Raw genomic sequence first — 25,799 nt, forward strand, 5'->3', positions numbered from 1 at the left:
CCTACCTACCTACCCACCCACCCACCTATATGCTAATGAAGCTAATCTGGACCAGGGACATGCGAAATTTTCTGCTAGGCTACAAGACTTCTATCCTGATAAGCTTCCACTGATCTTCACAAACGTGAGAACTAAATAAGCTCTTGGATGTTTTGGAAGCTTGAGAACCAGAGTGAAGCTCGAGGAAACGTTCTCACCTCTTCTGGACAGGTTGACTGATTTACGAGTCAGTCCTCCTCGTTCCACGAGACCCGAGTCCTGCCGACCGTCGATGAACAGGTGACGCACCTGAGAAACAAGAAAGAACATAGAAAGAGGTGAAGAGACGTACTGACACACGTGTTCACCGGGACGTATTTACGACCACAAAACACAATCTTTGCGTGACTTGCAAGATCTGTCTTCCTGCGACTTCTTTCTCTTCCCTACAATGAAATTTGCTAAAGGGTTGACTAGTTTATGGTGGTTGGCTGAGGAATGGACTTCCAGGGAGCGTTACAGGAGCACTGGGAGCAGAGTATCGCTGCACCAGGACACTTCTTCAACAGGGATAGAAGTCCAGCTTATATCTTTACAGGCACCTTTTTATAGCACCTCGTACACCACGCTTTGTCAGCACTTTACAGCAGTATTTGTAAAAAAAAATTAATTGGATCCTGGTAAAGAAACATAAAATCTATGGATGAGAGTTCAGCTTTGCTAAAACTGACACTTGGTGCTGTAGCTTGCAGTCACTACAGGTAGAATGCGGTCGTCTTAAACTCTATTAAAATAAGATCAAACAGCTTCCTACAGCACAGTCCTCTCCCACAACGCTTTTACAACTTTCTTAATTGGGCTGCATTATCAATCAATAATCAATAAGCTGTTTTGTCCAGGTAGAGAAACCTAAAATGCATGGATGGAATAACCAATAAAACCGAATCAACTTGAATTAAAGAATCAAGTTTTTGCAAAAACCAACCCTTGGTGACAGAAGCTACTGACGCCAGCACTAGTGACAGGTGTAATATCGTTGTCTCAATCCCCATAAAAAAGGATTAAACATCTTCCTACAGCACAAACCTCGATCACAATGTTCTTATTTGTGACCTCAAAGGCTGTAATGTCTGTTTCTTCATACCTAAAGACCTGCTGATGCTCTGGCTCTGAGAACAGTCCGGTTCAGAGGCTTCGAACAGAACCGACCGTGCACAAATAACGATGCGAATTAAAGCAATTATGTTAAGCAATTAGTCCTCGTCGAGTCCTTTAAACTGCACAAAAGCGGCCATTGTTGGGTGGTTGTGCTGGCAATGTGATATGTTTGCATGTCTCATGCGAGCATCGACACTTTCCGCCTGTCCAAATATTTCCTTCACAAAAGTTTGCATGCTAGATGATTATCTGTGCGCGGCCACAATCGTCGCTGCCGTCGGGGGGTTGGAGCCGGCTGGCATCACAACGCTGGATCTCACAATGCTGCATTTGTGGCAGAGTTTAGTTCAAAACAAATCCCAGCCTGCTGGTAAACAGAGAAGAGGAATTTCTCTTCCACCGAGTATCCGGAAAAAGCACATTTCTTTAAGCGAGTTAATCTTCATTTTAACGCTACAGTTTCCAGAGACTCAGAGAGGAAGACGTTTTAATCTGATATTAGGTGAGCCAACTTACTGTTTCATGTTTATAAATTATTACACATCCACATTAATATTTCTGCAGTTTATTTGACATGTTCTGCCGCCTCCTGTCTGCTCTGTGAAGACTCGTCCTGTTTGGCCTTGGCTCAGTCCTGTTTCATTTCGTTGCTTTCTTAGAAGCTGGCAGCTGTAATTCATCGGTAGACAAAGATGGAAGAAACCTCATTACAAGTCCAAGGCTGCCTGCTTCTTCCTGTTCCCTGAGAGACGGACTGTATGACGTCTGAATGCAGCTTTAATCATTTGACTGTACAGAAAGATACGGAGGCAGCGAAAACCTCTAAAAACGCAGCTGCTTTTGGGCAGGTTTGTACTACATTCGTCTCTTTTCTCTGATGCTAGATTAGGTTCAAACGCATGTTTCTGTATCGCCGGACCGACCTGATGTGGACGCACACAGCTGGAGTTGAGGTTCGGGTAGCGGGTTGCGGGATCGATGGAGTACTGTTCGAAGTTTTTACTGATGTTCTCTGTGGTGGTCTGAGGCAGCAGGCGGTAAAGACTCTCCCTGGTGGAAACAGAACAGATAGAAGAGGCCGATTTAAGACGCAGCAGAACTTCAGAGCACCTTTTGCTTTGTTAGAACACAGATATCTAAAGACACCATCACCTTCAGAGAACAAATGCTAACTGAACACGCAACATACATGTGCCCATGACTGTGCTGTTTTTAAAGCTTGAAGCACCTCTCAGCCAGGATCTCCAGAGGGCTCCTTCCTTGTGTCCAACCCCTCACCATCCAGGCAGAGTCGAAAGCAGCCAGAAATCCTCGAGCACAGCCGGTTCCCATCGGCCAGAAGGGCTGCAAACGGAGAACGTGGCGTTAAACCCAGTGAGTGGTAAGCAGCAACAGCAGCTAGCTACAGCAGCTAGCTACAGCGGCTAGCCGTCATAACAGTGTTTGCTACGGATATAACGTAGCTCTCAGGAAGATACTTCAGAGTAATCCTGGAGGGGAGAAGCGTCCGAACCGCACAACCCATCCACAGGGGTTCCTCAAGGGTCAGTGCTTGGTCCCCTTCTCTTCTCAATTCGCACAACACACACTGATGAAGCTAATTTTAGCCACTCGGTTAAGGATTCACTACCCTATAAACGTCAGCTCGTATTCAGAATGTGGAGGTCATTAACTATCACAGAGGTCGTTGTCATGGTGCCCGTTGCTAGCTAACGCCGCATCACATTGTAGCTAGCGGTAGTGACAGTGTTAGCTACAGGTTTAATGGTGCTAACTCCGTGTACCTCGAGCAGACTGTCTCCCACCAGCGCGACCAGCAGCTGGTGTCCATGTTTCTCCCGGATCAGGGCGGCGTTCTCGGAGGCGTACATGCTGGTGAAGTCGAACATGGCCACGTCCGGCTGCCCGTAGTGGTTGATGGCGTAGTCCAGCGACGGCAGCTGGTAGTTTGTGCCGAAGTCGGCCGCCTCGCGGGCGTAAGACAGCAAGGCTTCCTGGTTGACGTTGTCGGGGCTCAGCAGTCGCTCGGTTTCTATGTAGTCCTGAAGAAGAGAACAGGAGGCGGGTTTAAGGCAGGAAACAGACATCTGAGCCGAATCCTTCAAAGCTGCAAAAGTTTTTATATAAACAAGTTCAAGATAATTAATAAAACTGTCCATTTTAGGGGCCGTCTGCTTGACAATTTCTGCTTCATTAAATAAACTGCATATATTTAAAGTAGTATCTATTATTTTACATCAAGATAAATTTTTAATTTCCCGTCGACTCAGTGGCAGCAGGTTTTTTTCCCCACATTGAAATGTGAGGCTGTTTGAACAACAATATCTGAGGAACTATGAAAGATTTTTTAAAAAGCTGAAATGTTCACTGTTATTTTATTGGTTCAGAATCTGTTATATTAAGACTTTCTACTCATGTTTTTGTGGTACAGCTTATCATTCATGCTCAATCTGTTATGAAAGTTCTATAAAAAAAACTATTTGCCCCCATTGTTGTGATCAAGTGTTTCACATTAAAAGTATTCTGTTTGTTTTGTATTACTGTGAGATGCAGCTGCATTTTTTTCAAAAGGTATCACCAGCTGACTACTGCACTATCGTTTGCTTTTGCTAATTTGCTCAAAGGCGGGACTTTCCAGGATGGATTACACTTTTTTTTTTCACATTTCAACTCACTCACATTCACAGATTATTTCATCTACTTGTCCAATATTGCAGATTCAGAATCACCGCCGTTTAAAAATGTACCACAAATAAATTGTTTGCACTAATTAGAGTCTTTTCATTAGTTCACATTCTGTGCTCGTCAACGCAACCGAGAAAATATGACGGACTCAGAGCAGAGAGGAGACATGGAAGCTAATTTAAAATGTAAACAATAATATACAGATATAGTATGTCGAGATTGTTAATATCTTGGAAAACAGTTCTTCTGTTTTGATAGCGGTGCAGGGCGATATATAATAGCGAAAAATGAAAGGGGAGCAAAACAAATAACATAAAAAGCCAGTTCAGAGGGATGAAAACAGTTTAATCTGCTGATTAAAGTATATTAAAGCAATGTACTAATGCCTGTTTTTAACCTGCATGATAGCATTTTATCTTCTACGATGTAAAAATTGTTTTTCTTTTGCTCTCAGTTTCTTTGCTGTGAAGTTGTCATATATATTTACAGAAACATACTTTCAGCTCTATCCTACTCAATTAGTCGTTTTATATTTAAATACACACATTAAGTTCATTTGCTTCTTCTTCTTGAAACTTTTTTATCACTGTGCAGCTCCTAAATGACGGGATTGTGGCTTTGGGCATTTCCAGAAATATCAGAAACATAAAATTCACGAGGTTCCAGCCGACAGTATTTATCCTTCAGGAGACCCCAGAGTCCAGTTCCTGATTCTTCTGTCAGCTTGTGGCTCCTTGATGAGCTCCAGAGTGACGAGGGATCAGTTTAACTGAACGATGCCTCGGGGCCTCCTTCATATTTATATTCATACATAACTGTTGATTTGTGAGCAGAGAGACGAATTATTATCTCATCAGCTTCGTCAATGTAAACCCAGGTTGGATTCAGAGACGGATTCTATATTCCTGACTTTGGATCTGCGAGTGTCCCTGCAGCGGGAACAAACTGAAAGCGAGTCCGTCGGTGAGTTATTATGAGGCGCCTGAAGCTGGACCACGTGTTCTCCGGCTGTGGAGCAGCTGACAGGCAGGAATCACTCAGCGTTAATGGGTAATGTAAGACGAGAAGGAGGCCTCGGCAGGCAGAGTTTCGACACCGGCGTGCGTCTCAGTGGTCCTTAAACACGCAGAGGTGGTCGAAGTACTCGCATTCTGAAGTACTGATACCGCAGTGAGTGTACAAATACAGTCGTGACTCAATGATCCAACACTAAATGTAAAACCTTCTCTTATGTCGGATTGTCCAGACGGAGGTCCAGATACGAGGAGGGCTTGATGCTGGAAGGCTCATTAGTTGTTCATTATTGTTCATAGTTGTTATAATAACTAGTAGGGCTGGTCCCAATAGCACTTTTTGGGCCCAATTAATGATGAATATCTGCATATTCGCCCAGGTCTTGGGGGACACTTCCACCCCGGGGCAGCGCTCTGACGGGGTGGAAGTGTCCAGAACACACAGGCAGTACTTGGCTGCTGATGCTAGTTTAGTTAGCGCTCACACTTCTGTTTCCTCCATCGGTGGCGGCGGGGGAGTGGCAGATACGCTCCACCGTTACCATCCATGTTTACTTCCATAAACACTGAGCACGCTCGCTGCGTGTGACGTCGTCGTGTCCTCTTCTGCGCATGCGGGACACTTTTGGGTCGTATGAAGTTCACACAGCAGATCACATACAAGTCGCATTGAAGTGGAAACGTGAAGGAAGTCACAAAGAAATCCTCATTGAGCATCAAGTCCTGCAGTGTGAACGTAGCCAATCTGTGGGATTGTTCAGTCAGATAATACGCCGTCATCCTGATTGGTGACATTAAATGTCATGTCGGAGTCACAATCCAAGGCTGTCGCTATGTTAAGGCTGCTTTTATGGGTTCTGTTGGTTCTTCCTAAAAACCGGCGGAAAACAAGGTTAGGAATGGTAAAGGGCCGATTATCGAGTCACCACCGTACTCTAAACTGGACCGTATCACGCCAGTCCAATCACTGCACTGGCTGCCTGTGAGTCAAAGTCATATTTAAATTGACCAATCATCACGTGGCACAAATTCTTGGACTTCTCGGTTGGATCCGTCTCTAGTTTCTCTCCTTCTTCGTGGTTGTTCTGTTTCCGAGCTGCAGGACTTCATGTTGAAGTGAAAAATGAGCCACAGTGGAGAAAAACGAGACGTGTTTGGGGTAATTCGGTGAAAACAGAGAGCGTTTACCAGCAGTTTTCCATCACGGTCCAGTCTTATTTATACGCTCTGATCTCTGTTGGAGATAGAAGGAAGGTGAGAGGCAGCCAGGATTTAATTAGAGCTCCATTCATCATCATCATCGTCCCTGTGGAGGTTCATCACTCACCCATCTGCCGAACAAACACATTCCTGTCGACCTGAGAAACACTTTGACTCTCTGCCCTTAAATCTGTGAGCCGGTGTGTGTGCGCTTCGGTGTTAATTTAATTATAGAAAACTATGAGAAAACATCTGCTGGCAACCAGAACCAACATTAACACAGTTTTCATCTGAAGAGAGGGTCCGTTTGGGTCAATTCAGACGGCAGCCATGTTTACGGATTTGTTGTCTTGGACTCAAAAAGTAAAAACGATCTTGGACATTTTTTAATTATTTGTCTTTGAAAATGCAAAAAAAGGTGACAAATGTTCAACTGATTGTGGCATCATGTCTCCATAAAGATCCTGTCAGTGTCTGTCTGTGGATGGATCCATGGTTCTACTAGAATCCAGTCTCTGGTCACATTTCACCAACTGTTGAGGCTCTAACATCAGCAGAACCTGATGTGGTGAAGTTGGACCAGACGAGGTTCCAGGTCCCAAAAAAGTCTCATAATTGTTCTATATGACTCGAAATGTGTCCAAAATGAATCAGAATTCTCTCAAATGTCTCCAAATGATCCAAAAATGATGCAAAAATGTCATATATTAGTCCAAAAATGGCATAAAGTTGTCTTAAACAACCTAAAATAGTGACAAATTACTAAAAATTGGCACAAAATTACTTAAATTTTGTTCAAAATGACACTAAATGTCCTAAATCAGCCCAAAAATGACCTTAATTTACAGAAAATTATCCAAAATGTGTCCAAAACTGACATAAAATTGTCTTGAACAACTTAAAATTGTTTAAAATTAGTAAAACATTGCTCCAAAATTACTTAAATTGTCCATATTAACAACAATGAATACACCTTTATAGTCACTTTAATCAAATCTTGAGTAATTCTGGTCACATTTCGAGCAGTTTTAAACAATTTCAAGTCATTTTTGACTCATTTCTGGACTGATTTTAAGTGATTTTGTAGAATTTTGAGTCATTCAAGACTCGTTTCAAGTCGTTTCAGACAATAACGGGACATTTTTGGGAAATTATAAACTGCTTTCAGGTCAAACTGTCTAAAACCTGGAACCTGGTCTGGTCCAGCTTCACCACATCAGGTTCTACTGATGTTAGAGCCTCAACAGTTGGTGAAATGTGACCAGAGACTGGATCCTAGTAGAACCATGGATCCATCCATAGACAGACACTGACAGGAACTTTCTGGATCAACACCAGCCTGGTTGGAGGTTTAGTCCTTTTTTTCCATTATCAAGAGCTCATAATGATCCATTATTGTCAATATGGACAATTTTTAGGAACATTGAACAATTTTATGTCAGTTTTGGACAATTTTGGGTCATTTTCTGTCCATTTTTGAACAACTGAGGTCATTTCTGGACTAATTTAGGACATTTTTGAATAATTTTCAGTATTTTTGGACAAAATTTAAGATATTTTGAGCCTATTTTTAGTCATTTAAACAGTTTTAAGTTGTTTGTTAAAGTTTTTCTCAGTTTTTGACTAATTTTGGATAATTAACTGTCAATTTGTGGACAATAAAGGTCAATTTTTTGACAAATTTAGGACATTTTTGTGCCATTTTTGGAGGACTCTGAGTCATTTTGGATCATTTTGAGTACTTTTGGAGAAAATGTAAGTAATTTTGGTGCAATTTTTAGTGATTTTTGACAATTTTAGGCTGTTTAAGACAATTTTATGTCAGTTTTGGACAATTTTTGGATAATTTACTGTCAATTTTGTGGACGTTTTTATGTCAATACACACATCAGGTTCTACTGATGTTAGAGCCTGAACAGTTGGTGAAATGTGACCAGAGACTGGATTCTAGTAGAACCATGGATCCATCCATAGATAGACACTGACAGGAACTTTATGGATTGAACACTATGTCATTCTTTAAGGACCAATAATTCAAACTGTGTCCTCTGCTGGATCCATTCAATCATCCTGATCCGACATAAACTATCCTGTCTGAGTCCTCACCACATCTCATGACTGTTGGAGTTTTATTTCTGGAGCTACTGAACCTTTAAATGGCTTCACGGAGTGTTTCTGAGGGTAAAAATAGAACATTTTCAGGTCTGAAAACGTGTGAAATTTCCCAAAATCACCCAAAACGTTAAAAACATAAAACACCAGATGTCAATAGACGTCAGAGTCAGTGAACTCACGTTTATGATGACTCCTTTGTCCAGCAGACTCTGCTTCTTGGCCGTCATCACGAAGTAGTGAGTGTTGTCTTTGTAGTAGACGATGTTCTCCAAGTCAATCCCTGGAAGAAGCAGCAGCAGCAGCTTTTAGAGAAGCAAACCGAAGAGGTCATCCTGTTGTTGTCCACCTGTCCACCTCCTCCTCACTCACCCGTGTCCTCCCTCAGCTCCAGGAAGAACTTCTGGTTAAAGATGAACGCCACGCCGCTGATTTCCTCCACTTTGGCCTCGGCCGTCGTGTTCCTGTTCACGAAGTTGGCCGTGATGGCGATGGCCAGCTTCCCTCGAAACTCCTTCCGACGGAAACCTGCCGAGACGAGAAAAGAAACCGAAGCAGTGAACAACAGAGAGAGAAACCTGCAGGGAGGAAGTATTCCAGGTACGTCGGATTTTTAAGCGTCTCAAGGAGAAAAAATCTGGTTAAATTTGGTCAAAAGTGGAGGTTTGGTCGATTTAAGGTTTAAATAATAAATTTAAGTAAAATGCAGCAAGCAGAGGCAGTAATACACGCTGACCACGCAACACATTAGAAGAAGGAACATAATTAGAGCGCAGTGATAAACATAAACGTAAATATGTGGGTTTTTAAATTTAAAAAATGTGCAGTAACAGCCTTGACGTTCGCGTTTCAGTGAGAATTTTAAATTATTCAGTTGTGCATCTTAAACAAAATGCAGTTGTTTGTGTGTTTATATACATATATCTATTATTAGAATTTTTAAAAAATATTGCAATTTCATGAACAACGTCAACGTAATGTGCAATATTTCATTTATCTGGTGTAATATTTAATATTTATTGTGTAATATTTAATATTTATTGTGTAATATTTAATATTTAATGTGTAGTATTTCATTTATCTGGAGTAATATTTAATATTTTCTGGTGTAATATTTAATATTTATTTTGTAATATTTAATATGTAGTATTTCATTTATCTGGAGTAATATTTAATATTTTCTGGTGTAATATTTAATATTTAATGTGTAGTATTTCATTTATCTGGTGTAATATTTAATATTTTCTGGTGTAATATTTAATGTGTAATATTTAATATTTTCTGGTGTAATATTTAATATTTAATGTGTAATATTTCATTTTCTGGTGTAATACTTATTATTTAATGTGTAATATTTCATTTATCTGGAGTAATATTTTATATTTAATGTGTAATATTTAATATTTTCTGGTGTAATATTTAATACTTATTGTGTAATATTTCTTTATCGTGTGCTACTTCAGAATCACTGCCGTGCTATTTCGTACTTTTTCTCTTCTCATCATATTTTAGTTTTCTTATGTTTATTTTCAGTAATGTATGTTACTTAAATCATTTGCTCAGCGACATGTGACCAGATGTTTTGAACATATTGTCCAAGTTACACCTTTTATCGGTCAGAAATCGACAGAATAAGACAAAAACTTCACAAAAAACAGCGATTTTCCAACAAAGTCACGTTGTTCTTCGTGGTATATTTAAAAATCAGCTAAAAATCTAGTTTCTGTCCAACTAAGCTGTGACCAACAGAGAGTTTGAGACGAGTACATGAACTAATTTCGAGCGTACGTGGTGAAACATTTACAGCAAGCAGAGCCTCCTTTTGTTTCTCCAACACCTGTGGACACGTTGCACAGAGTCAGCACCAGGTTTCTAAACACTCGTGTTGGTCGGCTCTTCTGTTTTGTGTCACTCTGCACTAAAGACGTCTCTGAGTTCTCTCTCCTTCTTCATTCTGCTTCCACAGAGCTGCAGAAAACCCAACAAACCCAGAGCAGAGGGTTCAGCTACAGTTAGAGGTGTGACTCCGACAGGTGACAGACGCACAAGACTTTGCATTTTAGGTTGCTTCTTGATAAAAGAAACTGAAAAATGTTCAACCAACTCACGTTATTGTAACTCGACACAGATTTTGGGCTGGAATTGTGGATTTCTAGATGTTTGCAGCTGTTTGTGTGACGTATAACTGAGGCAGCAGAAACCGAGCGGAGCTGAGGTTTATATTTAGCTGCAGATATTCAGGGCTGCATGTTATAAGTCCAGTACAGTCGTGAGTGTTCATGAGTTTCACAGCAGTGCTGGACGTGAAACCTTCAGGAGTCGCCTGTTCAGAGGCAAACACAACAAAGCTCCCAAACATGAAGCCGCAAACACAAACACCGTCAACCTTCCTGCCGGACACCGAAAACAGAGTCGAGCTTTGAGCGCAGGCGCGTCGTTCTCTCACCGTCTAACGTGTTTTTACGCCCGTCGGCTCCGATCACGACGTCGAAGTCGAAGTCTGAGACGGGATGGCCGGCGGGTCGGACCTCAGCGCGCCACCCAGGACCTGAGGAGGAAGAACAGCAACTCATCATCTCGTCTGAAGGGCGGCTCCACAGAGTAGTACTGAAATGTTCCTAAACTATTATAAAGAAAACTGAAATGAAAAAGCAAATATCTGCAAAACAGGGAAAGTTTTTTTTTAGCAGATTTAAAAACAGTGTAATGTTGTCGTCAAACACTGTAATAAACAAATGACTATTTGTTTTATGAGGAAATTATTTACAGTTTTGGACTTTTTTTTGTGTTTTTTCCCTTTTAACAAAACAGACAGTTTATGATACATGCCGTGATATTGATGCTCAAAGGAGGAAAAAAAGCAGATCTAGTTATTAGACTGTGACGCTTTGATGGATGTAAAATTGTTTTGGTTGCAGTTTTTAACGGAGAATCAAAAAAAAGGTCAAAATGATGAAATAAAGTGTCCAAAATTTCACAACATTTGTTCAAAACAGCTCATATATTGTTTAAAATTCCATTAAAATTGTCAAAAATAACCAGAAATTTGTTTAAAATTACTCACAATGATAACAAAGTTATTAAAAATTACATTTCTAACACATTTTGGATCAACTTCTGTCAATTGTTGGACAATTAAAGTAATTTTGGGACTAATTTGGGACATTTTTGCATAATTTGGAGTCATTTTGGACTCGTTTTGAGTCATGTAGGATAATTATGAGACATTTTGGGACCTGGAACCTGGTCTGGTCCAGCTTCACCACATCAGGTTCTGCTGATGTTAGAGCTTCAACAGGTGGTGAAATGTGACCAGAGACTGGGTTCTAGTGGAACCATGGATCCATCCATAGATAGACACTGACAGGAACTTTATGGATCAGTACCAGCCTGGGTTGGACATTATGTCCTTTTTAAATGACCAATAACTGGACTGTTTGCGTTTTTATCTTCAGCCTATGACTCCTGGATGGATGTAGAACTGATCTGGTGTCAGGTTCTACCAGAACCCAGATGTGTTCTTCCTCCTAAATGTCATGTGTCTATCTGCTGTACTGATGAAGTTCTGAGGCTCAGAGATGATGGAAAAAGTCCATTAAGGTGATAAATCTGGACCCTCCTCTGTGGACTTCAAGGACCTGGACCTCAGTCTGAAGGTAGAACTCTGGTCAGTAGATAAAGGTTCTGCAGACACAGAACCAGCTGGACTGGTTGGTTTTTCATGGACTGACCCTACAGACTGTAAATCTTTGGCCCAGTGATGGTTAGAAAACCGTTTTCCTTCCCTGTGGGTATTTATTTGTGCGGCAGCTTCGGTCTCAGCTGCTGAATGCTCGCGTCGTGTTTCCTGAAGCGTTAAAGCGTTAAACTCCCAGCAGGGCGTATTTAGGACACTTAGCATACTTCAGGATCCTGTGAAAAGCCGACTCGGACCGGACCGAACTGTGAGTAACAGCAGATTCTATGAATAGAGCCGCTTTCCACCCGGTTTGTCCTCAACGTTCCCGCTGCAGACGTCCTTTCTGCTCATTTCAACACACGCTGCAGCTTCCATATATAGCTGAGACATGCAGGCGTGGCGCTGATCTTCACCGTTCTGATAACACCAGACTATCACGAGCATTAGTCTGGAAACCCGTGAGAAGCCACAGTGACGTAAAACAGCAACTAAAACAGTTGTGACCCTAAAACTGACTCTGGACCTTCCAGCAGCTCGTTACAGCAGCGAGGATCGGACCCGACGCCGTTCGTTTTACAGCTTCAGACTCACTGTCGTCATCCTGCTGCTCTGGAGGCTCCAGCAGTTTGACGAACTCCACGTTGACGTGGATCTCCACTCCCAGGATCAGGCTGACTTTGAGCAGCATCAGCTGCAGCTGGCGGATACCTGCAGGGAGGAATCGCACAAAAACACACCAGAGAACACGCTGAATATCCAAAAATCACATAAAGCAAAGCTACAGGTGAAGCAGTCCACATGGGTTTACCAACAACTAGATGACTATACAATCCTAACTTTGTCAAGGACGTACTTCAGAACAAAGATTTGACTTCCTGTATCTGTTTCTGATCAGTAGAGATTCACCACCCTCCTAATATCCATTAAGTTAATAGATTAGCTCCTTTAGTTAACTGGTCTGGTGATAGATTGAGTCATTTTTAAAGAAAACAGTCTAAATTCTGTGATTACAGCTTCTTAAACGTGAATATTTTCTGTTTTTTTTCCTCTATGTGACAGCAAACTGAGTATATTTGGGTTGTGCGACAACACTAATCGACATTTTTCACCAGTTTCTGATATTTCATTGACCAAACGACTAAATAATGAATGAATAAACGATGAAAGGAATCATTATTTGCAGCCCGTTGATGGGGAACTTCCTTTATGTAAGCCAACGCCAGGCTTCTATCAACCAGCGCTGGAAGAAATGTTCAGTACGTTAAGCAAAAGTAACCCGACTTCACTTCCACTAGAAGTTAAAGTCTTGAAGTAAAGAAAATTTATCAACAAAGTGGAAAAAATAAATTAAAAATGAGAATATTTATTCTGCAGAAGTATGTTCCACGTCAGAGTTTTACTATTGTTGGATCATTTTTGATCAAAAAGTTGTGGGACTGTCAACAAAAACGCAGTTGCTGCTGCACAAAGACTACTTCTGCTTCCCTAAAATGAAACTCAACGTGAAGATGTGTTCCTGTTCCTGAGCTGCTCTGGCGGTGCAGGAGCTCTGGGAGCAGAGCGCCGCTGCACAGGACGCCTAAGAAGGAAGCACCAAGCGTCCTTCGGTGTGAAACCAACTGGATTTCACGCAACAAACTGCCGACGTTTCAGGCACTAAAAATAACGCGAGCGAGCGCCAGTTCTCTCAGTACGTTTCCCAGTTTTCAAGGTTCTAACAAGATCTCGTGAGGATTCAGGCGGCCTCGGCGTCTCGGAGCTCTGGATGCATGTTTGGACTCGCTAAGCTCCACGATGACTAATCAGATTTCTCCATGATGGTAGACGGACACAAATCTAAACCTCTGAAGAAGAAGATCAACTCACCCAGAAACTACACTTCCTGTAAACTTCATGTCATTTACCGTAATACACTTTATACACTTATTAGAGTCTATAAAGTTCACCGTGATTACTTTGATGTTTTCTGCTACAAGCCTCGATTAAATTACCATAAAATAATATTAACTATTGTAATTCTGCTGTTCTGTGAGTCTCTGATTAATTTTGGGTGTTTGGGGCTAAAAAAAAAAAGCTTTAAAAAGAAATATTCTAAAGCGCCCCTGTAGCTGATATTTTCATGTTTTTCATAATTCACGAGGCTGCAAACACAGACCAGGCGAGGCGGCGCTGAGCGGAGCAGATATTAATACATGACACCGTTACTAAAGCTGGACAGCAAGAAGCACAGATGGAAGCTTCCCACTCAGGAGACTCGAGAAGCAAACTGCAGCAAAGCAGGCTGCAGAAAAACCGTCCGACGGTCACAGAATCGCTGCGACGGCGAACGCAGATAATAAAAATAGAGCTGGTTTGGTGAGCCGACGATGTGATTTTCAGGTTGAGCACAAAGTGAAGCAGCAGCGTTTCTACGTCTTTTTGTTTTCAGGTCTCACAACATGGAAATAAATTAGGTTGTAGTCGGAGGAACACTCCCACGACCCTGCTGGCACGTCTGCTAACTTTAAAAGACGTCCAGAGCCAAACAAAATAGCAGCTTTGAAACTATCTGACCTGAGCAGCGATCGATTGTTCTAACCTACTTTCTTGAAACAGAAGAAAAACGTCTCACTTCACTGGAAAAAAAATCCGTAAATGGCAGCAAACTGTAGCAGACATCGACCATTTATTTACAAAAAAATCCACAAAAAGTGACTAAAACCACGTGTTTGATGGGAGTTAAATGGAAACCGCAGCAGAGGAAACACAGATGATGACGTTTGAAGCTCAGACACATGAAAGCTGACGACGTTTTGCATTTTGAAAGCACCAAACAATCTGCGGCGAACCACCTGACTGGACTTCTAGAGGTGGAGCAGATTTGATTCGTGCATCTGTCGGCGATTCTTACATTCATTCTTTCTTGACTCTTAGAGGAAGAATCAAGTCCAGTGAGGCACTTCAGACCGTTTTTAAAACACTGTTTTCTCTGCTGAGCTGAAAACGTGTGTTTTATGTGTCGCTACGCCTTCACTTCCCGACAGATTTACTGATCAGGGCATCAAAACGAGAGCAGCTCCTGATCGACACTCACTGATGTGGTCGATGGATCCGGCGCAGAACTTCCCGTAGAACTTCTTGGCCCCGAGGCCCCGGAGGTCGTGGATGGTGAAGGGCCACAGGTGGAGAACGTTGTTCCTGGAGAACGTGTCCCTCTTCTCGATCACCACCACCTTGCAGCCCAGCAGCGTGAGCTCGATGGCGGTCCGGAGGCCACACGGACCCCCGCCGATGATCAGACACTGCAGGAGAGGAGGCGAAACGTTTGGTACCAACATCTGCATCGTGACGGAAAACCACAACAAGAAAAACATCCAATTTACTGATTAAGAGAAAGCTTGCAAACGTTATTCTGATGTTTTATTTTGGTTGTTTTTTCATAGTAATGTACTGTGCGTGCAATTAAACCTCTAATCTGCACGTTAATTGATTCAAAGCTAAATTTGAATTGAGCTAACTTAATGAATTTTATTTTTCTGCACCATGAACTCAAGATTTCTGCTAAAAATGGACAAATTCTGAAGGTTAACGTTGAGTTTTAAAGGATAAATATGATATCAAGTACGTTTTAAAGTGACTGCAGGTCAAAATAAATAAAATACCAGCAATTATGATAATATTATAAAAGCTGTTACATGAACAAATAAGAATAGAAAATGGAATGAAGGCAACTTAATTTTTTAAAAGTTTGTCAACTTAAAAACGGTTCTGTTTATAATTATATTAATGAAGTGCAACACCGACAAATTCCTTCAAATAACGTGAGAAAAACGTTTAATATTTATGAGCAGTACCTTCGATTTTTAAGGAAAAACTGGTTCCCTCAACTCAATAAAGTTTGTTGGTTGAACATTTGTCATTTGTTTTTAGAGTTTAATCACTAATAAAATGTTACCGACAGTTTTACAAAACTCCAATTAAACTGGACTTCATGTTAAATTTATGTCACAAACAGACGACAACAGAAGCTGAGAGGAAAACCAAACCTACATGAAACAAAAAATAAATAAATAAATGAATTCATCTTTTAAAGTTTGTCAACCTAAAAACGCTTCTGTTTAAATTATACAGTAATTAAGTTCGACATCGACAAATTCCTTCAGAATGAGAAAAAGTTAAAATTTTTATGAGCAATCAACTTAAAAAAGTACCTTTAATTTTGAAGGACCGACTGATTCCATCAACTCAATAAAGTTTGTTGGTTGAACATAATTTCCTGAGAAGTCGTCTGAACTCAAACACATTGATGCAAACTGGGTTGGGGTTATTTTTTGAACTAGTTTTTAACTTTTAAAACCCGTCTGAAAACTAATTTTTACGCCCTGGCCTTCCAACCGGCATGACGCTCCTGTTTTATCGTTTTATTGTTCTTTAATGATTTTATTAGAATTTTATCGTATTTTGCATTTTAGATGTTTTAAATCGTTTTAGATGTTGTGTTCAGCACTTTGTTTCGACTTGTGTTGTGTTCAAGTGCTTTGTGAATAAGGCTGAGTTGAATTGAGAGTTTGTTTTTAGAGTTTAAAGTTTTACAAAACTCCAATTAAACTGGACTTTATGTCACAATTATGTCACAAACAGACGACAACAGAGGCTGAGAGGAAAACCAAACCTACTGGATGGATAAAATAAATGCAGAAAAACCCGTTTACAGAGAAGCAAGTTGTTGGAGATACATTCAGCATGGTGAAGCGACTTCTGGGCTGAACTGCAGACAGTGTAAGAGGACAAGAAAACGTACTGGCTGCTTTGAGGACATGTTGGTAGAACGCTGCAGCATCATAACGTTTAATTCCAACAAGCACTTACAAAGCAAATGTCACTCCTAAATTACTGAAGCAGCAGCAGCAACATCCAGGAGTCAAACGGTGAATATCGGAGGAACAACGAAGCTCTGTCTTTTCTAAATTGTTTGCAGAAGATGTCTGTGGAGATTCTCAGTCCTCCAGGTCGTGGTTGTTCTCGTGCAGTAACCAACTGGACCTGCTTGAGTTCCTTGAAGACGTTCCGCCTCTCGTCCAAGAGGCTTCATCAGCTCTGACTGACGAGTTGGGAGTTCCACATACTTCCATCCTGAGTTTGGGTTTCAATTGGGCGACTCGCATAACGAGGGGGAGGAGCAACAAACCCCCAATTAAAACTCAGGTGTTAACGGCTCCTTAAGGATATCTGGATCTCCCAACCAGTCAGTCAGAGCTGATGAAGCCTCCTGGATGAGAGGTGGAACGTCTTCAAGGAACTCAAGCAGGTCCAGCTGCTACGACTAAACTACGAGAATTTGCAGAAGCTGGAGACCGACTGGCGTTTCTGCACCTTCCTGCTCGTGACAGAAAGAAGTAAAGTGTCAAACAGGATCTTGTGTTTGTTCTGTTTATGGACTGAGAAGAGAAAAAGAAAACAAGAAGTCCCTCAAAGTCTGACTTCCAGGTCCAGTTACGGCTACGAGGGAAATTAAAAACAATTCTCGCCTCCATCTGGGTAATGTTACTCTAACGGTCTGAAGTGTGACTCGCGGCGATTTGCACCATTTTCCATGTAAAAGAACTAAATACACACGACTAAGCTGCAAAAAAACCCTCCAAACTGCTCAATCATCTGCCCTAATTTTGCCTTTAAGCGTTTCAGAGGGTAAACGGCCCACCCGGCCTCGGCTGCAGCATATTTCTCCAAATAGCAGCAAAAATGTCTGGAATAATAGCGGGGCTGTTATTTTTGGCCCGGCCCTTCTGGGTTAATCTCCCTCCGAGGCTCTTTCCCCTGCGGACGCCTTATCTTCTCCCTCAGATAGGAGCTCTCTCCCCGGCGTATAAATATAAATACGTGGTCGGACAGCAGCACATGACCCAGAATGTGACACACCAGCAGCATCGCGTGAAATCCAGATGTGGACTTTCACGCCGTGTCGGTGTGAAACGTTCAGCACAGTGTGACCAGTGGAAGGTTCAGCTTCTAGAATAAAAACAAAATGTACAAAACTGATCTGGCAGCAAAGGCGAGAGGAAAAAAGATATTGAAAAATGTTAGAAAAGGTGAAAATAACGACAGATATGTGTGAAGCTACTTGAACTGTACATTTTTCCAGCCACATTCTGTACAAAAACAAATTAGCGTTTGTATTGAAAAAAAAATAGATTTTGAATGATTTTTTAATTTTATTTTTATTTGACCAGGTAAAAATGCTTGAGAACCAGTTCTCTTTAGCAAACACGACCTGGCCGGGAGGCGCCGTGCAGCAGGAACAAACACACATGTAAATTACAGACGCACTTAAACACAACATAGGACAAAAGTAAACAGTAGGAAGCACGAGGGCATGTGCATGTGAGTGAAAAGAGATGTGCATGAGGTGTAAGACAGTGTACAGAAGTATGTAAGTAAAGTCCAGCGTGATCAGCAGCAGCACCAGTCGACTACAGTCTGTTGAAGCTTGAAGGTGGTGAGCAGAGTTTGAGAGTGTTTCATAAGGTTCGTTAGCTGTTAGCTGCTGCAAAGGAGTTATGGCTAAAAATAGCAGAAGTATTGGGGCTGATGAGCTTGATGTGTTCATTAGACCCAGTATGATAAGGATTATGGACGACGTGATGAAGAGAGGACCGGTAGGGAGGTGTCTGGGCCAGAACTGGCTTGTAAATGAAACCAGTGGTGAAGTTTGAAGGGGGACCGCCTCACCGGTTCATAGAGGTCACAGTGGTGAGTGTGGAAGGCTGCGTTAGCGGCACAGTGAATGGCTGAGTGATGAAGAGAGTCCACTTTTTGTGCTTGGAGCCATTTTGTAAACGATGTCGCCCTAATCCAGAATCGGGAGTGTTGCCATGGTGACCAGAGCGTGTTCAGCAGCATGACTGACGGAGGCTTTGCCGTGGAAGAGGAATCCTGTCTGGTTTGAGTTTAGTCTGAAGACTGTTGACGTGTGCGGCGAAGGACAGAAGCCTCGACATTTAAAGGACATGACGTCCTCCACAGGCCAGCATTGGACATCATGCACACGTTTGGCCGTTTTAATGGTGAACATGTAAATTAAGCATTTTACTAATATTATTTGTACTTTAACAAAACAAAAAAAAACTACACAAGAGTCAAAAAACTAATTAGCATTTTTCAATCCTTAATACACATAACTGTTCTTTCAAATAACAGCAAATACGAACAAAAAAAGCCACATGTTTGCTGATTTAAATACAGTAAAACTGTTTATATCTATATGTGCATATTGTTAAAGAACAACTTGTTCTTTGTAAAAATACAGATTTTTGATGTGGACATTATTTACAGTTTAGGCCTGTTTTTTTTTTTAATTTACAGTTAACATGTAAATTCTAATTGTTTCTGATTTTACTAAATATTATCTTCAATTTAACAAAACAGGGAAAATATGTAAAACAAGGATTTATATTTTTGTCATATTCTATATATATATATTTTTTTAAATAACAGCAATTACTTATAAAAAAATAAATTAATAAAAATATACAATTTTTGCTGATTTAAATACAGTAAAACCGTTCATATTTATATGTGCACATTGTTAAAGAACAAATTAATATGTGTAAAAATACAGACTTTTCATGTCGACATTATTTATAATTTTGGCCTTTTCTTCATTTACAGTTAACATGTAAATTAATAATTAATTGATTTTACTAAATATGATCTTCAATTTAACAAAACAGGAAATCTGTAAAACATTTTACATTCATTTAAATAATGGCAAATATCTGTAAAATAATAATACTTCTAGCTGACTTAAGTGCAGGAAAAATTGTGTAATTTTACAGTCACATATTGTAGAAGAACAAATTAGTATTTGTAAAAATACAGATTTTTGCTGTGGACATTATTTACAGTTTAGGCCTGTTTTTGTTGTTGTTGTTTTTTAATTTACAGTTAACATGTAAATTATAATTGTTTGGAATTTTACAAAATTTTATCTTCAATTTAACAAAACGGGAAATCTGTAAAACAACATTAAATAATGCCAAACATCTGTAAAGTAATGATATTTCTCATTGACCTAAATGTGGGAAAAATGTGTAATTGTGTGTAAAAGAAGAAATTAATATTTGTAAAAATACAGATTTTTGATGTGGACATTATTTACCGTTTTTTGTTTTTCTTTAGGGCTGCAGAGTATATACGTATTGTTTTGGTGATTTTACGAGTAATTATCTGTAATTTAACAAAACAGAAAAAAATCTGACAAAAAAAAAAAAAAAGGGTCCCAGTTACTGAACACTGAAGCTAAATACACAAAAACAAAAGCTTCTCAGTGTTGGGATTACAATAATCTAATTATTTATTTGCATAAAATTACAGAAATAATCCACTCACATAATTAATTCTCAACAAATCCACACTGGCAAAGCTCCTAATGTGGGTTTTTGAAGAAATAAACCAAATTCCTGACCCCCTTTTCTTGCTTTTGACAGATTAAAGACATCATTTCAGAAGGAATATACGCTCTCCTCGACTCAAGAAAAGACTTTTTTCTCACAAACACTGATGCTGTTCATCCTTCGGCCCGGTTCGGCCTCCTGCAGTCGAACGGCGTCGTGACAAACCCTGAACACATTCCCTCCAACCAAAGCTGTGTCTTGTGCTTATCTGATGATTTCTCATGTGTAAATTTAACCGTGTTGCCGACCACAGAGCAAACACTGCAGACTGTTGGGCTTCACTCCTACGTTACACAATTCATCACACTTATTCTGGTGGTGACTCACAGTTCAGCTACAAACAACAAAACGCTGCATAGAGTCGCCGTCATAACACGAGAAAGTGCTTCGGTTGTTTCTGAAGCAGAGGATTGAATTCCAGAATTAACACCACGACTTCTGCAGTTCTCCTCTTGAATTAAAACAGTTCTAATTAACAAAGCGTGGGTCTATTTGGGACTATTTGAACAGTGGAGTTGTACAAAAACAACCTGAGAAGGACGAGCAGCATTTAAATCACCTTCACGCCACTGAAGCTTCTGTCATTGGAGCCGCTTTGTACCTTTGCTTTGCAAATTTGGACCTAAAACATTAAAATTAATCGGATTGTGGACAAAACAACATTCCTGACAGGGATGGTTGGTACGACCTTAACAGAAGTCACCTGTTTTAAAATTACCGTAATGTCCAGACTACTGAGGCACCTGAATATAAGCCGCACCCACTAACTTTAGAAAGAAAACCAGTTGTGTTCATATACAGGCTGCACTTGTCCATAAGCTACGGTAGCCCAGAAGTGTCACAACAAAACAAAAGCCACAACACAACAAAATAAGCCACAACACAACACAATTAACCACAACGCTAAAAAATTAGCCGCAACACAACACAACAGCTGCAACGGAAGTTGTTGGGTTTTTTTTTAAACCCGGAGGTTATACTGTGAAGTGCACAACCACACGACGTGGACAGAAGCCGGAGATTGTTGGAAACAACTTGAAAGTAAGTAAAATACTGATTGTAAATAATGTTTACTAATAGCACATACCGAGATTAATGGACACTATTTGCCATCAGTATTTTACTTACTTTCGAGTTGTTTCCAACAATCTCCGGCTTCTGCCCACGTCTTGTGGTGGTGCACTTCACAGTATCACTTCCGGGTTAAGAAAAACAACTTCCCCTGCAGCTGTTGTGTTGTGTTGTGGCTTTTGTTTTGTTGTGACACTTCTGGGCCACCGTAATAAGCTGCAGGTGTCCATGTAATTAAATACGTACCGCTAACATACACAAATGCTTTTTTCTGAACAGTTCCCATAACACGGCTGGTTAAGGAAATAAAACTCCAGCAGCTACCAGGAAAAGTCACTGATGGCTATCTTCATCTTCCTCCTGCACTAAAACCACTAAAGTCGTCTTCTTCAGTGTCTCCAGGAGCTGAACAGCCTCAGAATCACGTCATCACTTCCTCAGTCTCTCTGTCGTCGTCGCTCTCAGCGTCACTTTGGTCTCGAGTAAAATTCGTAAAAATCCATAAATTAGCCTCATCGTTGTTTAAGCCGCAGCGTTCAAAGAAAACGGTAGCGGCTTATAGTCCAGAAATTACGGTAATCATTTTCATATTGGTGTGGATGTAGCCCAACTAGCGTGTTAGCGGTTAGCTCACAAGCTACAGCAGCTCCTCAACAACTCTTAGATTTCACTTTTTCTGGTGTGATCGGGTCTTTACTGCTGCAACTACGAAAAAGCTCCACCTAAGCTAGTTTTCTACCATTCAGACTCAGCTGCAGTTCTTACCCTGGTGCCTTGGCAGACTTTGTTCTGGTTGTAGACCTTCTGCTGGGCCCTTTTGTCCAGCTTGGTCCACAGCGCTTTGACCTTCCAGGAGCTGACGGCGGCCTTCAGCGCGCTGTAGAAGCTGCTGTGGTCCAGCGGATCCAGCTCCAGCTGCCTGCAGAGGATGCTGAAGGCCTGCAGGGTCCCTTTGCAGGTGGAGGCCTGGACGAAGGTCTCAAAGAGCTGACTGGCCTGAGCCGTCCGCTCGTCCTCCGTCTCCCCCATCCGATCGGCTGCTGACCGGCGTCCACGCTAATGCTAACGCTAGCTCTCGTCTTCCACGTTTGCTTCCTTCAGCACTGGACTCCCAGCATGTTCAGCTGCTTCTGCAAGAAACAAAAAGCAAAGATGATTTTAGAAAAGATGTCGAGAAACAGGCGCCTGGTGTGACGATTATTGCCAAATAGGACATCGTCCTCTCTGTAATGCTCCTACTTTAGCTTATTTTACAGCATAACCTCATGTAGCTTACAGAGAAGGTGCATTAACAGCAGTGAACTATGATGCAATCCAGCGCAAAGACCATTCATTTCACCTGGTGGACCCATTTTATCTATAAATTAACAGATCATTTCAACACTTTCCCTATTATTCCTGTCCAGAGGAAGTTTTGAGGCCCAACAAAGAAGCTTCATCCTGCTCCAGATGAAGATCACCTGCAAAAAAGATCCTTCAAATCCCCTCAGATTGCGTTTAATTGCAAATTCTCGACAGCTGCTGACGGAGAGCGACGTAAACTTAAACCTGTGGCTTCCAGCAGTCGTGGATTTTACTCCAGAGGTTGAGCTACAGCTGATGGAAGCAGATAAGCTGCGTTGCTCTGACTGCATTCCAACGCTCTGCAGCCAACGAGATCTCCGTTTGGCCTCCACGTCGCTGCAGAACAAAGGATGTTGGTTTTTAGTTTACAGGCAAATGCAGAAACTTCTGTCAAACAAACGAAACACTGGGTGCAGCCGATCGGACTCACTCTGACCAGATAATCCCTGAATCTGTGGAGTTGTTTCTAAATAAACTCACATTTTTTCAGTGCAACAAATTGGCTAAATTATGTGTTTTTATTAGTCTCTGGGTACACAGACTGTCCATGTTAGTAGGATTGTTTCACTGTTTTATTATTTATTATTGTCATTTTGGGCAAATCTTGAGTTATTCTGGAAGTTTTACGTCATTTTAGACACGTTTTGAACAGGTTTGTGTCATCAAACTTTGCTCACATCAGGTTCTACTGATGTTAGAGCCTCAACAGTTGGTGAAACGTGACCAGAGACTGGATTCTAGTAGAACCATGGATACATCCATAGACAGACACTGACAGGAACTTTGTGGGGCACTTGTTTCCCCATTTCCGAAGGCCAATTATTATTTATCATCATCATTTTGGACAATTTCAGACCATTTTTATCTTATTTTGCACAAGTTTTAAGTCTTTTGGGACACGTTTCAAGTTATTTTGGAGCATCTTTACCCATTTTGGACAAATTTTGAGCCATTTTAAACAAGTTTTAAGTCATCTGTGGTGAAATGTTGACCAAAGACTGGATTTCAGTAGAAAACATGGATCCTTCCATATATATGCACTTACAGGAGCTGTCTGGGGACACAATACCAGCCTGGATTGGGAATTCTGCACTTTTTTTCCATTTTCAAAGGCCAATAATTAAAATCTTTCCTCTTTCGGAGTCACTTAATCATTATGATCTGCTCAAAACCATCTTGTCCGTCTGAAATAACTGCAGATCTGCCTAAAATTCTCAACAAAAAAAATGTCCAAAATGACACAAAAATGGTCCAAATCGTCCTATACTGGTGTTTTGTTGTGTCAGAATAGCCAAAACCTGGAACCTGGTCTGGTCCAACTTCACCACACCAGGTTCTGCTGATGTTAGAGCCTCAACAGGTGGTGAAATGTGACCAGAGACTGGATTCTAGTAGAACCATGGATCCATCCATAGATAGACACTTTAAAGGAACTTTTCCCCCCCCATTTTCAAGCACCAATAATTAATCAAAACTGTGTCCTCTTCTGGATCCATTCAATCATCCTGATCTGATATAAACTATTCTGTCTGAGTCCTCACCACATCTCATGTCTGCTGGAGTTTTATTTCTGGAGATATTGAACCTTTAAAATGGCTTCACGGATGAAAATGCAAAAATTACACGTCTGAAAACAAGAAATTCTCCAAATTCAGCCAAAAATATTTCACAGAACTTCATTTTGGATCCAGAACAACAGATAAACTCAAACTGATGTATTTTCACGTGTGAGCAGCTCACAGTTCTCACACTCAAGAACTTTGTGGAGACAAAACACCAAAATCAAGTGGAAATTTTGCACTTTTTCCCCATTTTTAAGGTCCAATAATTCAAACTGTGTCCTCTGCTGGATCCATTCAATGGTTCTGATCTGATATAAACTATTCTGTCTGAGTCGTCACTGCATCTCATGGCTGTTGGAGTTTTATTTCTGGAGATATTGAGCCTTTAAAATGGCTTCACAGGTAATTTGAATTTCTCAGAAATTCCCAGAAAACAAAGATCGACCCAGAAACTGCCTGACTTAATCTGCACTGAGTGGACTTGTTTGCCTTGAATGTAATGGATGTTCATTTATGTCCTGCAGTAAAGTTTTAAAATGGTGCAAACGTCTAAATATCATTTTGCATCGTTTAAGTTTTATCAGTGGACTCAACGAAATCATACAGATTTCACTTCTGCACCCTGAAATAGCGATTACGTGCATCATGTTCCCGTGTGGAGCAACGGGATATGAAACAGACAATGTGGCGGAAAACTCTGAAATCATATAACGGAGAGGCCGCATTCCAAATATGAGGAATGTCTGCAGCTCGCACTGAAAATAACCTGCAGAGGTCGACGAGCTGCCTCATATAGCTGCAGTGTCATGTCCTGCATTCTGGACCAGGAATCCAGGGGCTCGCTGTAACATCCTGTACAGGCCGACGACAACAACAACACGCCTGCACAGCTCCACCAGCCGTCAATTAAGGCACACCGCCTTTTTTTTTTTTCTCCTTTTCTTTCTCTGCAACAAAGATATTTTCCTGCTCCGGCCCGGCCGAATGCCTGACGGGATTATGACGGAGCGCGGACGGGTTCAGCTGAGCAGTCATGGGAGAAGCTCGAGCGCTGCAGGAAAAACACTTCAGCAGTCACAATTACACGCCTGCAGCATGTCTGTGAGCCGCAAAATGCAAAAAGAAACAGCCCCGGAGCACAGCAGATGTACACAGCAGAGCATTGTTGCTGAACTGCACAAACTGTTCCAGGAACAAAACCGACAACTCAGCAGGAAGCGGAGGCGCTGATCAGGAGAACATCACCTCCCGTGTTCCATCACGGAAACTTTCCTGGTTCCTGGTTCCTTGGGGCATCTTGTCGGACTCCAGAGGTCAAACGGTCCGCATCTAAAGATTTTAATGTAAGAACTGAAGCTTCTCAACACAGGATTATTCTAAAGACCTCTAACCTTCTTAGAGGTAACTGGTGTCTGTCTGAGCCAAGCCGGTATTGTTGGTGACAGATATTCTCGTCAATCACATCCCATCATATCTACAAGAGAGACTGAGAGGAAAATAAACAATACTGGATCCATAAATACATGCAGCATGGATCAGAACCAGAGAACAGAGGAGCCAGTTG

The 25,799-nt window shown here is 41.1% G+C and overlaps 1 protein-coding gene across 1 annotated transcript in view; it reads right to left on the reverse strand.

The window, feature by feature from the left end:
• Positions 1-25,799, reverse strand: part of LOC103368676 (protein-methionine sulfoxide oxidase MICAL2-like) — a 93,761-nt gene that overhangs the window by 45,544 nt on the left and 22,418 nt on the right. The window contains 10 exon segments of the mRNA XM_008297117.1: positions 198-288; positions 2,061-2,187; positions 2,366-2,481; positions 2,922-3,179; positions 8,330-8,430; positions 8,520-8,675; positions 10,594-10,695; positions 12,418-12,534; positions 14,900-15,107; positions 22,095-22,459. Of these exon segments, the coding sequence (XP_008295339.1) occupies positions 198-288; positions 2,061-2,187; positions 2,366-2,481; positions 2,922-3,179; positions 8,330-8,430; positions 8,520-8,675; positions 10,594-10,695; positions 12,418-12,534; positions 14,900-15,107; positions 22,095-22,358 (1,540 nt within the window). The 5' untranslated portion in view covers positions 22,359-22,459.

The sequence above is a fragment of the Stegastes partitus genome, unplaced genomic scaffold (genome assembly GCF_000690725.1).
Source record: "Stegastes partitus isolate 25-593 unplaced genomic scaffold, Stegastes_partitus-1.0.2 Scaffold1187, whole genome shotgun sequence".
In the NCBI taxonomy this organism is placed as follows: domain Eukaryota; kingdom Metazoa; phylum Chordata; class Actinopteri; family Pomacentridae; genus Stegastes; species Stegastes partitus.